Raw genomic sequence first — 13,211 nt, forward strand, 5'->3', positions numbered from 1 at the left:
AAGGACAAAAAACATTAAGGGATCAAATTTGTTCTCTTTTGAGTAAGGGTACAAAGCCCGCTAGTAATGATGGTCGTTTTAAAAAGGCACGTAAGTCCCCAGTTAACTTTAAAACAACCATTCCCGCTTCGGCTGCTTTAGGAGTCCTAATTATGGGTTTATTTGAAGAATATAATGAAGGTTAACAGCCATCGAGAAATCAATGGCCCACTTGATTTCATTAGTGAAGGAACTTTTTCAGAATCCAGTTGGTAACTATGCCCTCTCTTTACATCAGGGTCCCAGGCAGGTTGCCAGTGGTTTAAGCTGTGATTCACTTCCACTACTCACCATTAACCTCTCTCCTACTAACTCCGATGATAACATAACTGAAACAAAATCTAGTCCCACTTTACCCTGCATAGCATCCAACCATCATCCCAAGCCTCTATGCCACCAGGTACGCCCGCGGAGAATAAATCCTCGAAGCTTACGGAAGTTCCTTCTACTTCTTTCGTCCCCTTCCCCCATACTCCTTCTAAACAGCTTTCACCTGAAGCAACCCCATTTGTTTTGATTCTTGCAGATGCTCCACCTTTGGGCACCAAATTACAAAGTCCTGTCCAGCCTAAAAATTAGATTTTGCTTTGGTTCAATTACCATTTGGGTGGCTGCTATATGAAAATATTATTATGGTTAAATGCAGGCCATGGATACAGAGTAGTTCAAAGCTCTGGAAAGGGGACTGTATTATCATTAATTTTAGATAGACCAATCGGGCAGGATCTTCACTTTGTAACTGATGATGACTTCAGCCTCATAGAGGTGGAGTTAAAGAGCTTTCTCTTGTGTTTTTTTAACCTCAAACACAATTTGCTATTTTTAGACCTTTGGGCTAAGCTGAAAGGTATAAGTTTTCATGACTTCACAAATTCCATTCCATTGTCAATTAGGTGTGATCCTCTGGACACAATGAATTGTGACAACTGATTGCGATTGATTGTTTGCTCCAATGTGAGTTCCAACAGTTGTGCTAGGGTTCTGAGCATATAGTTTGCCAGCTAATGTAAACATTCTCTACTGACATATTGCCGGTGTACAGGTTAACCTAACCTGGCCTTGATTAAAAAATTGATATTGTCTCTTTATAAGCTATTTGGTATACCCTCACCTTTGTCTCTGGATAGTTACTCTCCCTTTGCAATCCCAACAACATCTTCTTCCTCGGGAAGAGCTAAAGGTGTTTTTTTAACTTTGATATCAGAGACTGTTAACTGTATCACTCCTCCCTACACCCTACGTCTACTATTTTTTTAACAATTGTGCTTCAATTTAGAAATAAACAAGATTTACTGGTGTGTAACTTTATGCTAATAGTTTTAGTAAAACGAATTACTATCACATTAATTCATTATCTATTTTTTGGATACATTCAAATGTCATTTTTTCCATTTTTTTAATCAATCACTTTCCTTTGTGGTTACGGGTAATTTTAATATACATATGTGCCATGAGATTATATCTGTTAATTTCAAATCCGATCAGTTTATGTTTGGCAGATCACTCCGTTTAAGCATGATTGACATGGCGAAGCTCTAAACACTTTAATAAATGGTTTTAATTTATTGAAATCAAGTGTTCATTAGTGCAGAGAAAGCTTTAGTTCCCACTTTTGTAGGGAGAGATTGTGCTAGCACCATTGATTACATTTTTGTGCCTGAAGCGCCCGGAAATTCAGTTGTAAACTAAAAAAAAATACCGATAATGCCATTTGTGATCATAATCCACCTTTTTCGCTCTTGGTAAGACTGATCTTACAGCTGATGGCATTTTTATTTAAATGCCATAGAATTAGCTGTAAACATGTAAACCCAAACTCCTTGTTGCTTAATGTGTTACTTAGTGGCAATAATGAAGTGCTATGTTGCCTAGACGCAGGGGTTGATTACAATTCCATTTTAGTCTCTGTTGGCACTATGCCAACTACAATCGAACAGCTATTGACTTCGACTAATAACAGAAATATTATTAAAAGGAATAAATGGTTTGTCACTTCATATTCTTGATCAGTCAAGATGCCTCATTTTGATTTAAAGCAAATCCCTCATGGCAAACATAACATTGCTGTGTTGACTTTAATTTCTTTAACAACATTTGAGTCTAGGCAGTCATAACTCAGAACTGAGGCTTGGGACAAACCTGGAGGCTGCTTGTGCTACGAAAAACCACAGGTCTTTTTGGAGTGTCATTAACTCCCCTTTTTAGGAGAGGACTATCCATGATCTTGTACCCTTCTATTCGATCAGCTGACAGGAGTGATCATTTTAATAAGATGTATTCCAAAATTGAGTTTCCCTCTTTAAGAAAGGTGACAAAAGTGATCTTATCTGTTCCTGACTGATCTCTTTGATCGCCTAGATAGGTAAAGTTGCAGGAAGAGTCCAATGGACAGGCTGTGGATCTAGGCCCAACACAAGAACATAATATCCAACTTTCAGTATGGGTTTCAATCAGGCCTAGGCACTATAGACCAGGGCATAAATCACTATCTGATCATTTATAAATATATGGGCGCCAAACAAGGGTCCATTCGGATGGCACTTATGCACCTAAGTTTTACCTTTGACAGAGTAAATAGATCTAAGCTCGGTTCGATGATGAAATCCAAGGAAGTTGATGACGCTATTGTTAGTGTTTTTAGGACAACTTCATGCCTTGGTGAGATATGGCATTGGGGAAGAGTGTTCCGATTCAAGAAGAGGTGGTGAGCAAGACTGTATACTTGCTAATTTATTTTCACCTTCAATATTAACAAATTAGGGAAATGTTTGACTAAGTACCGTAAGGACTTGCCTCTAGTGGGAACCCATCCCACACGTCTGTTACTCTGTGCCGATGACATGGTTCTTATTCCAAGAACAACCAATATTATTAATAATCTCTTTTGTGATTTTTATGGATAGTCTTGATTGTTCTACCAGTCTCACGAAGACATTTAACATGGTGCACGGATCAAATTCAACCAAAAATAAGTTATTTATTAATTGACGACGTAGCCCTTGATAAAGATGGTCACTCTCATAATTAGGAATCCCTTTCGATAGCCACATCAAGTGGCACCATCTCTTATTAGTTCGACGGCAACAGTTTGTAATGTACATCTGGGGATTTTTTGATTTTCTCACTATAATAGGCTGAATTTATAGAGCTAAATGTATTGCCATTGTTAGATATGGAGCAGGTATCTGGTCGCTTTTAGAAATGACTCTTTTTTTAAATGTATGGGTTTAACTATTTTGTATAGTTTATGTACTTTAGGTATTTGTTATTGGTTGTTTTATCTATCTGTTTTTAACGAAAATAATGAACATAGATGTAAAGATTTATTGATTCATTTATTGAGTCTGAGGGTTCTCCAAGGGCGCACCATGCATGGAGGGCACAGGGTGTTTGTGAATCCCCAGGACTACTCCTTGCAGGCCGGCGCAGTCAATCAGAGGGCCTAAATCTGGGGGTAACCTTTCCTCCTCTTTAAAATGTAGCTGGGTCAGCACATAGTGGAAGACGGACCCATTGGCTTCATCTTTCACCTATGTGCTCTCCCCATCACAGCCACAAACAGTCAGAGTTTGTGCCTGTGCTAAGGAGAGTGCATTTTTCACCTCATTTGGCGGACTGTCGCTCTCTGCACTATGCGCACTCACAATTCATGGTGACCAGCAGAAAGAAACAGTGCACCCAATACAATCCCAGCTATCCAAAAAAGAAAATGATAGTAGTTCAGTATGTAAGATTTTCTATTTCTAGCATATTTATTTACATTGCCAGCTGAAAGAGACCTGCATGGCAACACCTTTAATACGGATCAATAGCTTGCATAGAGATGTCACATTCACTATGGAACAGAAACTCTGCAGAAGTGTTGCAACTGGTCATGTTATATATAATGAAAAAGTAAAGCCTTTTTAATGTATGAAAAATGTGTGAAAAAGAAGGGTGGAATCACGCCAGATATACATCGGCGCACTCACCGTGCATGTTACGTGTTGCAGTGACGACCTATTAATACTACGTTTACTCACGGTGTGAAGTTACTAGTGTGTTGTATGTACTACTGAGATACATTGGTATTACTATTCAATAGTGAACACATATCGTTTTTGGAATTGTTCCCATTTAGTGGCCATATAACGCATTAATTTCATCTTGAGGCTTTTTTACTCTTTGACAGCCCTGAAGAAGTCGTGGTATGATATACGAACCGATGAAACATGTGTTGGCTGGATCAAGTATCAAAACTGAAGAAACATGTGCCGATTACGTGACGTGGATCAACTTTGAACTGTTACAATGCATCTGAATTTGCTGTGAAGGAATTGGATACTGACGTGTTTCACCCAATATGACTCGTTTACCCAGGCCTTTCTCAAGTCTGGTGGATTAATAGAAACAGTAGCAATTCTAATGTAGTAGTGGGGATTAAGGAGCCAGTCCACTACAGCCTTGGGAGATGACAGTAGACACTTTCGTAAGAATGGCGAGTGCACTTGGTCTGCCTTCCTCACCACAGAGCCCTGCTATGGGTCTCATTCCATATCACGAAAAGGCCTCAGCGCACAAGCATGATCATCATGTGTGGTGAGGTGGCAGATCAAAATACTACAGCTTTCTATGGGGACCTCTAGGTAGGGCTGCATGGCCCTGGGTCATGCAGTGGACCATTCCCTGTTCCGACAAGTGTTTTGTGACTTCTGAGACTCATTGAACCACCAAAGATTGTGAGTAAATCTGCTAAGCGGGAGGTAGTTGTGAACGAGACAGCACATGTTTTTAAATCTAATTCTGACTGTGATGGGGTACCAATGGAGGTTATAAATTATGTGCGTGTTTGGTTGAATCTACTAGGGGAGTGAACCAACTTAGCAGCTGAGCACACTATGTGCATATTTACAAGCCCCTATCGCCATCACAACGTCAATTTCAGTGACGTGATGGTGATAGGGGCCTCATCTCATTTACAAGGTAGCGTTAAGCCACTTAACGTCGCTTAACGCTGCCTTGTAAATAAGGCTCCCTTTCACGGTATGCTTAGCGTGAAAGGGAAGGGCAATGGGTGTTGCTGTGGGCGTTCCACCGCAACACCCATTGATTATGATGCTGCCTCCTATTTACAAGGGAGGCGTAAATAGGAGGCAGCGCCAGCATTAAGACCAGGGAAAACCTGGTTTTACCCTGACGCAGCGAGGAGAAATGTTTCATTTCTCCTCGTTTTTGCTGTTTTCATGTGTGCTGCGTTGTGCATTCTCTGCATGGAATTGAGGCACAGAGAAAGCTCTTTTGGGCTGTGACTGTCGTTATTAGGGAACATTTGACATGGGGAGACTGTGTTTCTAGTTCTGATGGATCACTTGGTGATATTTAGCAGATTGTGACACAGGATACTCTGGGGGCTGGGCATATTTGGCAACTAGTATTTAAGGGAGAGGATGTGGCTCAATGGCTAGAGCGATCGACCTCGAAGATGGGGAACCGGGTTCAAATCTCGGCAGGGACGCTCAATATCCTGTGATTCTGGGCAAATCACTTAATCTCCTGTGCCTACCAAAATGAACGTGTCCATCTGTAATGTAACTGGTGCTCATGTAAAGCACTCTGATACCTTCGGGTCAAGTTCACGCTATATAAAACTCGGAAAAAAGTATGATAAGGGTTGGTTTTCCTCAAATCAATAAGTTTGCACCGTGAGGCTTCTAATAGGAGAGTAGACATTCCATCAGAAGCAGGAAACGCTGGCTCTTTTTAAGTGTCAGGGTTCTCATAAACTCTGTTTGTATCAGAACTTTATAAGGTAGCCAAAAAACGCCTGGTATTTGGTATGTGATGTTTTGAAATATTTATTAAGCACACCTTCGGCCATTTACATTTCTCCTTATCATATCTTTGAGGGTAACAGCGAACTCTATTTTGAGTCTTGGTGTTCAAAGCAGGAGTTAAATACAATATTCAATCATATTCCACATACGATGAAAATGAGTAAAATAATTCAAAGAAGAAATATTTTTGCTTCAGGAGTGTTGGTGCTAAGTCAAGATGTAGTAAGCCTGTCTACAGTGAAAACCCTAAAGCTGGGCAATGCATAAAGTGGTAGCAGAGAACGCCATCTCAAATGCACTGCATTGGTTTCTTCGCAGAGAATATCTTGACTGATTATTTCTCAAAATAAGGTATCATACAATATACTTCAGTGAAAGTGGCCAAAGTATGTAAGTGACATAGGGCCTGATTTAGAGTTTGGCAGACTGCTTACTCCTTCACAAACATGACAGGTATCCTGTCTGCCTGGTTATCGTAGCATATAATGCACTTGTAATGAGGCGGATGTGATATCCATCACATTTGTGATGAGCGACCTGTCTGCCAAACCCTAAATCAGGACTAAAGTGAGTTTGTACAAACCCACTATCTCTGGTTGGGCTGTTCCTTTTGCCCCAAGATTCATAGCCAGAGCTTATCTTTCACCTTGGCTTCACAGTTTGTCTGTGTGCATGCTGGTAATTCTCAAAACTAGTGTTTTATAAAATTATGGAACAAAGAACTACCTGCTGAGTTGTAGGTCCAGGTCTCATCATCGTCAAAATGGGTGTCTCCTGAAATGGGGTGCTCGCCAGGAAAGAAAGCATGAGCCAACGTGCCGCCTGGGCCATCAAAGGGGTAGCCATCCTCATGGTAGGACTTGTTGAAATCGATGAGGATGTCTGAGCTGTCTGTTGATGCCTCTTGGAATGTGATGCGTGATGAGTTGCTCCAGACTCTAAGGGCGTAGTACATCAGGGTGCGGATGGTGTCCTTGGGGAGAGTGGAGACCTGAGGGAAGCTACGCACCCTACATCAGAGAGAGAAAGTGTTTAGCAATAGGTAGGACCTCTTATGTCAATGCGCCACAGATATATGTACCCCCTGTTCCAGAGACCCCTTAATGCTCCCTTGGAAGTTTACTACTGCTTTCGCCACATCAGTCGTCTCCACTGCACGAGTGAACCTGCTGCCTAGACCTGGAGACTCCATACCCTTAACTACAGTGGATCCCTGTTCACGGCACACATGCCCCCTACCTTTTACCCCAGAGACCATCTACATGCTCACAAGGTCCTCCTGATACTTTTGACTACCCTATTTTCTTAGGAAGCTTGTTTCCGGTCCAGGGAAGGCATGGCTTGGCAGTTCGGGCTGGACTGTTCCCAGGAGGCACAGGGTCAGACTGATTTGCATATGGCCATGTCTGAACTGGGGTGGCAGAGTGGGCTAAAGAATGATGATGGATTAAACCCAGATCAGTTGACTGGGGGTGAGTGCTTGCAATGTTCAACACTCCATCCATCATTTCCTTTGGTTTTTACCCTATTTTCTGGCCAAGTGAATCTCATCCTTTGCACAATAATCAAGAGACAACAACCTTTCTTGTTCCTATAGAGACTGCTCAACACTCTGCCCCAAATGCTACTTTACCCACTAACGCAGAAAACTCCGGCTGTAGAGGCCTCAAACCTGCTGTAATGCTGCCCGGAGATTCTTTGCCCATTGCCTATGGGACCTCTTTATCCACTGCTCCATGAAAATGTTAGTTACCTGTAACAGTGATGTTGTGGCTTGTATCTTTCACAGATTCACACACTATTATTCAATCTAGCAGCGTGTGCCTTAAGTTAAATTGTCACATCAAATATATGGATGTCTTAATGACTCAATATGTTAGTCTCAGTTCTATTTTGAAACGTGTTCCCCTTAATTGCTGTATATATATGGAAAAGTGCATGCTTCTATATTTGAAAACATGCATGTTGTTTTCCTAGCTCAATGAGAGGTTGCTATGGTGCACACTCTGTATGTGCTTACTAATAAAATGGCAATAATAAAAAACGTTAAAAAAAGATTCACATGCGGATACCAAGGCACAGTGTTGGTGGGCTTCTCATTTTAAATCCGACTTCCAGTTTTACAGAAGTGTTAGTGAGAAAGGGTGGCCTAGAGCTACCTATTAGCCATTGAAATCGTGCATGCTGACATACGTGGGTGAGAGATTTAACTCTTACAGGTATGGCGCTAATCCATGTAAATACATAGAGATTAGGGAAGGAGTACAGGCATCCACATTTTACATATCTTAATTGTGCGATATTTGGAATAGTAACCGTTTCTATAGAAAATAGTACAGGATTCTCCTTCTCTTGGTGTAATGTCTTTAATCATATTCTTCTGTGTCTTTCTTGTAATATTCAAAAGTCTGTTCAGCTAACGTGTTTCACCCAATATGATGTGTTTACCCAGGCCTTTCTCAAGTCTGGTGGATTAATAGAAACAGTAGCAATTCTAATGTAGTAGTGGGGATTAAGGAGCTCATTACAATGTCGGTTGGAGTCTACTCCGACCGACACCGTGGCAGAAACGGGACCGACCGACCTCTGGTCGGCGGTCCGGACCGCCTAATTATGATGCGACTGTACATGGTGCGGTCGGATTCCCGCATATCCCTATGGGAGCATGTGTTAGGGCCGTAAACTGGCTGTAGCACAAGCTCCCATAGGGAAATGGAAGGTTGTGTTAATCCCTGCACCCCGTGGCAAGCACCTCAAGGTGCCTGCCACAAGGTGCATGGATCAACAAGGTGCTCCCTTTCCCCCAACCAGAGTCAGAAAACAGAAGGGGGCCCTCCTAGGGGCCCCAAACACGCTTTCCGACAGGCTTTCCATGTTGGAAAGTCTGGCATGAAAAGCCTGCCTGAAACTGTGCATCGTTATCCGGACGGTGTAAAACTCTGTCCATATGGACTACGGGCCGGTTCCGACTGGCTGATGGGCTCCTTGAGCCCTGGGAAAGCCAGCCGGAACGACTGTCCGGTTTCAATTCCGACCAGCTGTATTGTCATCAGCCAGTTAGAATTGAAACCGACGACGCCGGTTGTAAAGCCTCCGACCTTAGGTTGAAGGCTTTACGACCAAGATCGTAATAGGCTCTTTAGTCGTAAATTGTTGCCAGTTTCACTGTGGTTAGTGGAAATGCGGTCTTCTGTACAGCATTAAGATGTGGTCTAGTGATCATAAGGTGCCTGGCTTGTGTGTCAAGTAGCAGGGTTTAAATCAGTGGAGATGATTGGTTTAGCTGTTGTCCTTCATGCAGCGTCTCTTTCACTTGTAAACTAGCAATGCTGCAAAACCTCATTTGCAAGTGGAGTTGGTATACTGCGATCACCTCTCCTCCAGCCTGTAATGTTGTGTGATTTCGATCATTAACCGTTAACACTTTCCCATGTGATATGATCTTGTTGTAGGATGTAATGCTACATTACGTACATATGTGCCCCTTTGGTGTAATATCGGCATAATATGATTTCAGGAGCTAGCTTCTGGATGCACTATTGTTGTCCAGTGAACTGTCAGAAATCATTGACGATTTGTTATGTTTTGTTGAGATGGAAGGAGCAAGGTGACATAGGAAGGTGACAGGTATTACTCTTACAGGTGTGGCCATAATCCAAGGAAGTACACACGGTTTAGCGAAGGATTACAGGCACCCACATTTTACATATCTTAATTGTCCCATATCAAGAAAAGTAACATTTTCCCTGCCAGCACCTCTGTCATAGCTGAGAAACGTGGCTTCCTGTCCCATCTTGGTGCAATGAGTATCAGGGTGACTGCGAAGTGTATGATCTTGCTGGCGCCCTGTGGAACCTGGGGTGGTGGGAACGTGTTTTCAAATGTCCATTAACAATTCCTCAAGAGTACATTACTCTTGGCCTGCTGTTGTGGGTATTAGTTTATATATTTTGTTTTATTTTCATAAAAATAAGTCTATTAAAATAGTGTCCCTCCACTACTGTAAAACTTGTGTTACAATTTACAAATTTAGTTCCTACTTGAAAGTGTCTGCAGTTCAGCACTTAGGATATCTGCTTGTATGTTTTTTACTCCTCGGCGGGTGTTTTACTCATATCTGTATTTTGCTGTGCGGTGCCCACTGTCAATTCTCTTGTGCTGCCTCTGGTAGGCGAAGAGCAAGAGACCCTTCTTATTTCAGTAAAAAGACATTGATGTGTTTTTATCTGTATCAGCACTCCTTTTCCTGTATATGAGCCAAATGTCCTGAGGAGATTTACTACACTGATATTTAGGTCGGAGTCCTTTATGCTCCACCTATGATATACCTCCATCTCTACTATTCTGCGTCCCCACCCTCTAAGGGATGCATCTACTGCTATGGTCACACTGGTACCGGGGCCTGAAAAAGATGTACTTTCCTCTGCTTTCTTGTAGACTGTTGTCAGCTTTTTCTGCAACCGCCACTATATTCCTCCATTCACCCGGTCTTTATGGCCATTGTCTTTTGGACTACTTTTGAAGTGGCCGCATGTATTCTTTCATGCCAATGGCATCAGTTGAATGTGTGCGACCATCAAACACATCTTTACGGCTATCCTCACCGGGTAAGTAATGGTAAAGGTGGAATGCTATTATCAGAGTGGCAAACCTCTCCACAAGAAGGCTTGACAAATCCTGTATTGTGTTTATATCCACCCCAAGCATGTCTTGTTGGATTTCTTCACATTTACTGTCAAGCCCAACAGGGACCAAAAAGCTGAATTGTTCTGTTTGTCATTCGCCGTTTTTGAAACTTGGATGCTGCGATGATTTGCTTGCTGAAGAGGACCGGTCTCCAAGCTTGCTTGTACATGCGAAGGTCCTAGAATTGATAGCAAACGCCCAGCTCTCTACTCACCTGGAACAGAACATCCTCATGATTGGCTTCCCTTAGCCGGTGTGCCCCGATGGGGCAATAGAGGCAGTTTGCCTCCCTAGCCCTTCGCACTCATTTTACCACAAGTATACTGATGGTACTCCGAGCTACATCAGCATGTCCGCTGTGTCAGGAGAATTCAAGCTGATCCCTGACCGCCTTATGGACCTTCGTACATGAATGCAGTAGAACTGCCTTTGCCGGAGTCCCTCAAAACAGGACTCTAGAAACCATATCACGCTTCCTTTTGCTTGATCCGCCACACTCTTACCACAAAGTGTCCCTATAACTTCTTCTCTTAAGCTGTCCATGCCCCCACATCCCTGGAGATCTCTGTCCCATAACCCAGACACCATCATACCCGCTACAATGGCATATTGTACCCTTCTCCAAGAGATACCTCATATGCCTCCCCCAGATACCCTCCATATATAGTGCCTAGGGGACATCACATACCTAAAAGACCCCCTACAGTCCCAAAGAGACCTCTGTGCCCCTGTTCTGAAGCCCAGCTATGCTTCGTACCCCACGGACCAACCATAGACCATGTGAAATCCAAGCTTCCTAACCAGAGACCCGCATACCCTCGACCGCAGAGTCTCCTACCTCCAGGTGAGGTGGGACTTGGTCCACACAGTCCCGCTCAGCGCGTACCGCTTCCGGCGACGCATGATCTCCGAGGTGCCAATGATGTCCGGAAGTGAGCAGCGCGGCCGCTGCATCATGCTGATGGTGGCGTCATCTGGGGAGAGAACATGGCATCAGTGTGTGTAAACAAGGCAGGTTCTTATGGACAGGAAGGCTGCCCCAGTAGCCCGTGCACAAGAATCGCTCGCTCAAACATTGCTCAGACATAGCAGAGAACAGTAAGAGCACGTGACAGCAGAAGCACAAGAATATTATTTGAACCAGGGTAGAAGAGTGTAATTACAGGGGGAGCACAGCAATATAGGTGGCTAAGAAGAACAAGCATTGGCATAGCCAATAGGTCTCGCCTTTGGGACCTTATAAGTGTTTAGTTATCCAGCACAATATCCTTTGTGCGACAACATCAACTGTTGCATGGCTAAACACTTATAAGGTCCCAAAGGCGAGACCTATTGGCTATGCCAATGCTTGTTTCTAAAGGGCCCAGTGATGTGGAGTTTTTGGCAAACAACTGTGCTGCAAGGCTGGATGTGTCCACAACCTTGTGGGCTCCTGGAGAAGCAGAATAGACAGCCTTAATGCAGCACCAGGCTCAAAGTCACGGCCCATTGCACTTCAATATGGCTGTCTTTTACTACCAAAAAGGGGAACAAGAGGGCAATTTACTTTTTGTGTATTAATGCCCATGGACCCCTCTAATGCAACTGCCAGTGTGGTAGCGAGACACAACATGGTTGGATTGGACGTGTCTGTACAGTCACTGTAAAAAAACTAAAAAAACATTTGCAATGCAATAAGTCTCGCATTGTAGAAATTTTGACCTATTGGTATTGTAAATGACAATGCCTTTTATTACTGCAGGATTTTTAAACACATAAATAAAAGGCATTGTCATTTACAGGGCCAACAGCTCAAAATCTCGAATAACATGTTAGTACAGTCCCGCGTGACGCAGATGAAATATTTATGCTGAGCGTACCGCACGGCTTGGCGCTTTGTGGTGTTCGATGTCAGAAGGGGGAAGGGTGTGATCTAAGGGGGCGGATGTCATGTCTCGGTGATTAATGATCCTCAGAGTACGGAAAGGCAGGGGGAGGATGCACCCACAGTATTTTTTCACCCCCTTGGACTAGGAATGCAAGCACCATTATGCAGCTCCGCACACGGTCACCGAGTTCCTGGTGGTAGGGGAATTTCATACACTCTCTTGACACAAATAAAACTGTCAATTAAGTGACAGAGATCAAACAGTCAGACGCTCTTGTTTGAAAAGAATAGCTCCAGCACAGTCATCTACAAAAGAGATTTGTTGCGGTCTAGGGAGGATGTTCCAGGAGCAGACAATAGCCAATAGTATAATTTTTACCACCAAACACTTTGGTGACTAAACCGTACTTACTGTTCTTGTGTTTTCCGAGCTTGCTTCATTACAGCCTCTAAAAGCTTTAATTTAGACATTGTACAACACCGCTTGTGTTTTCGGATGCTTGTATAATTACAGCTTCTTAAAGCTTTCATTTAGACATTGTACTTTATCGATTTCAAAACACAGGCCCCCAAATACTGAATGGCTAATTAGACCATGAGTATGCTGTGGAGCGAGTCATATTTATTAGGAAATAAACAAACAAGCAATGGCCGCGTGAAGAGCTGACGAGGAGGGAGTGGGAGGGGGCAGGGGAGGGGGGCGTGAAAGTGAAAGGAAAATGAAGAGCTGACGAGGGGGGAGTGGGAGGGGGTAGGGGAGGGGGGCGCGAAAGTGAAAGGAAAATGAAGAGCTGACGAAGAGCTGA

At 43.2% G+C, this 13,211-nt stretch overlaps 1 protein-coding gene across 1 annotated transcript in view; it reads right to left on the reverse strand.

Annotated features, from left to right (window-relative positions):
- MMP25 (matrix metallopeptidase 25) overlaps positions 1-13,211 on the reverse strand; it is a 143,601-nt gene that overhangs the window by 14,518 nt on the left and 115,872 nt on the right. Inside the window, exons 3-4 of the mRNA XM_085618524.1 lie at positions 11,377-11,512; positions 6,579-6,862 (exon numbers count right to left, since the gene is read on the reverse strand). Of these exons, the coding sequence (XP_085474650.1) occupies positions 6,579-6,862; positions 11,377-11,512 (420 nt within the window). The remainder of the gene's footprint in view (positions 1-6,578; positions 6,863-11,376; positions 11,513-13,211) is intronic.

Source organism: Triturus cristatus, chromosome 7 (assembly GCF_964204655.1).
Source record: "Triturus cristatus chromosome 7, aTriCri1.1, whole genome shotgun sequence".
In the NCBI taxonomy this organism is placed as follows: Eukaryota; Metazoa; Chordata; class Amphibia; order Caudata; family Salamandridae; genus Triturus; species Triturus cristatus.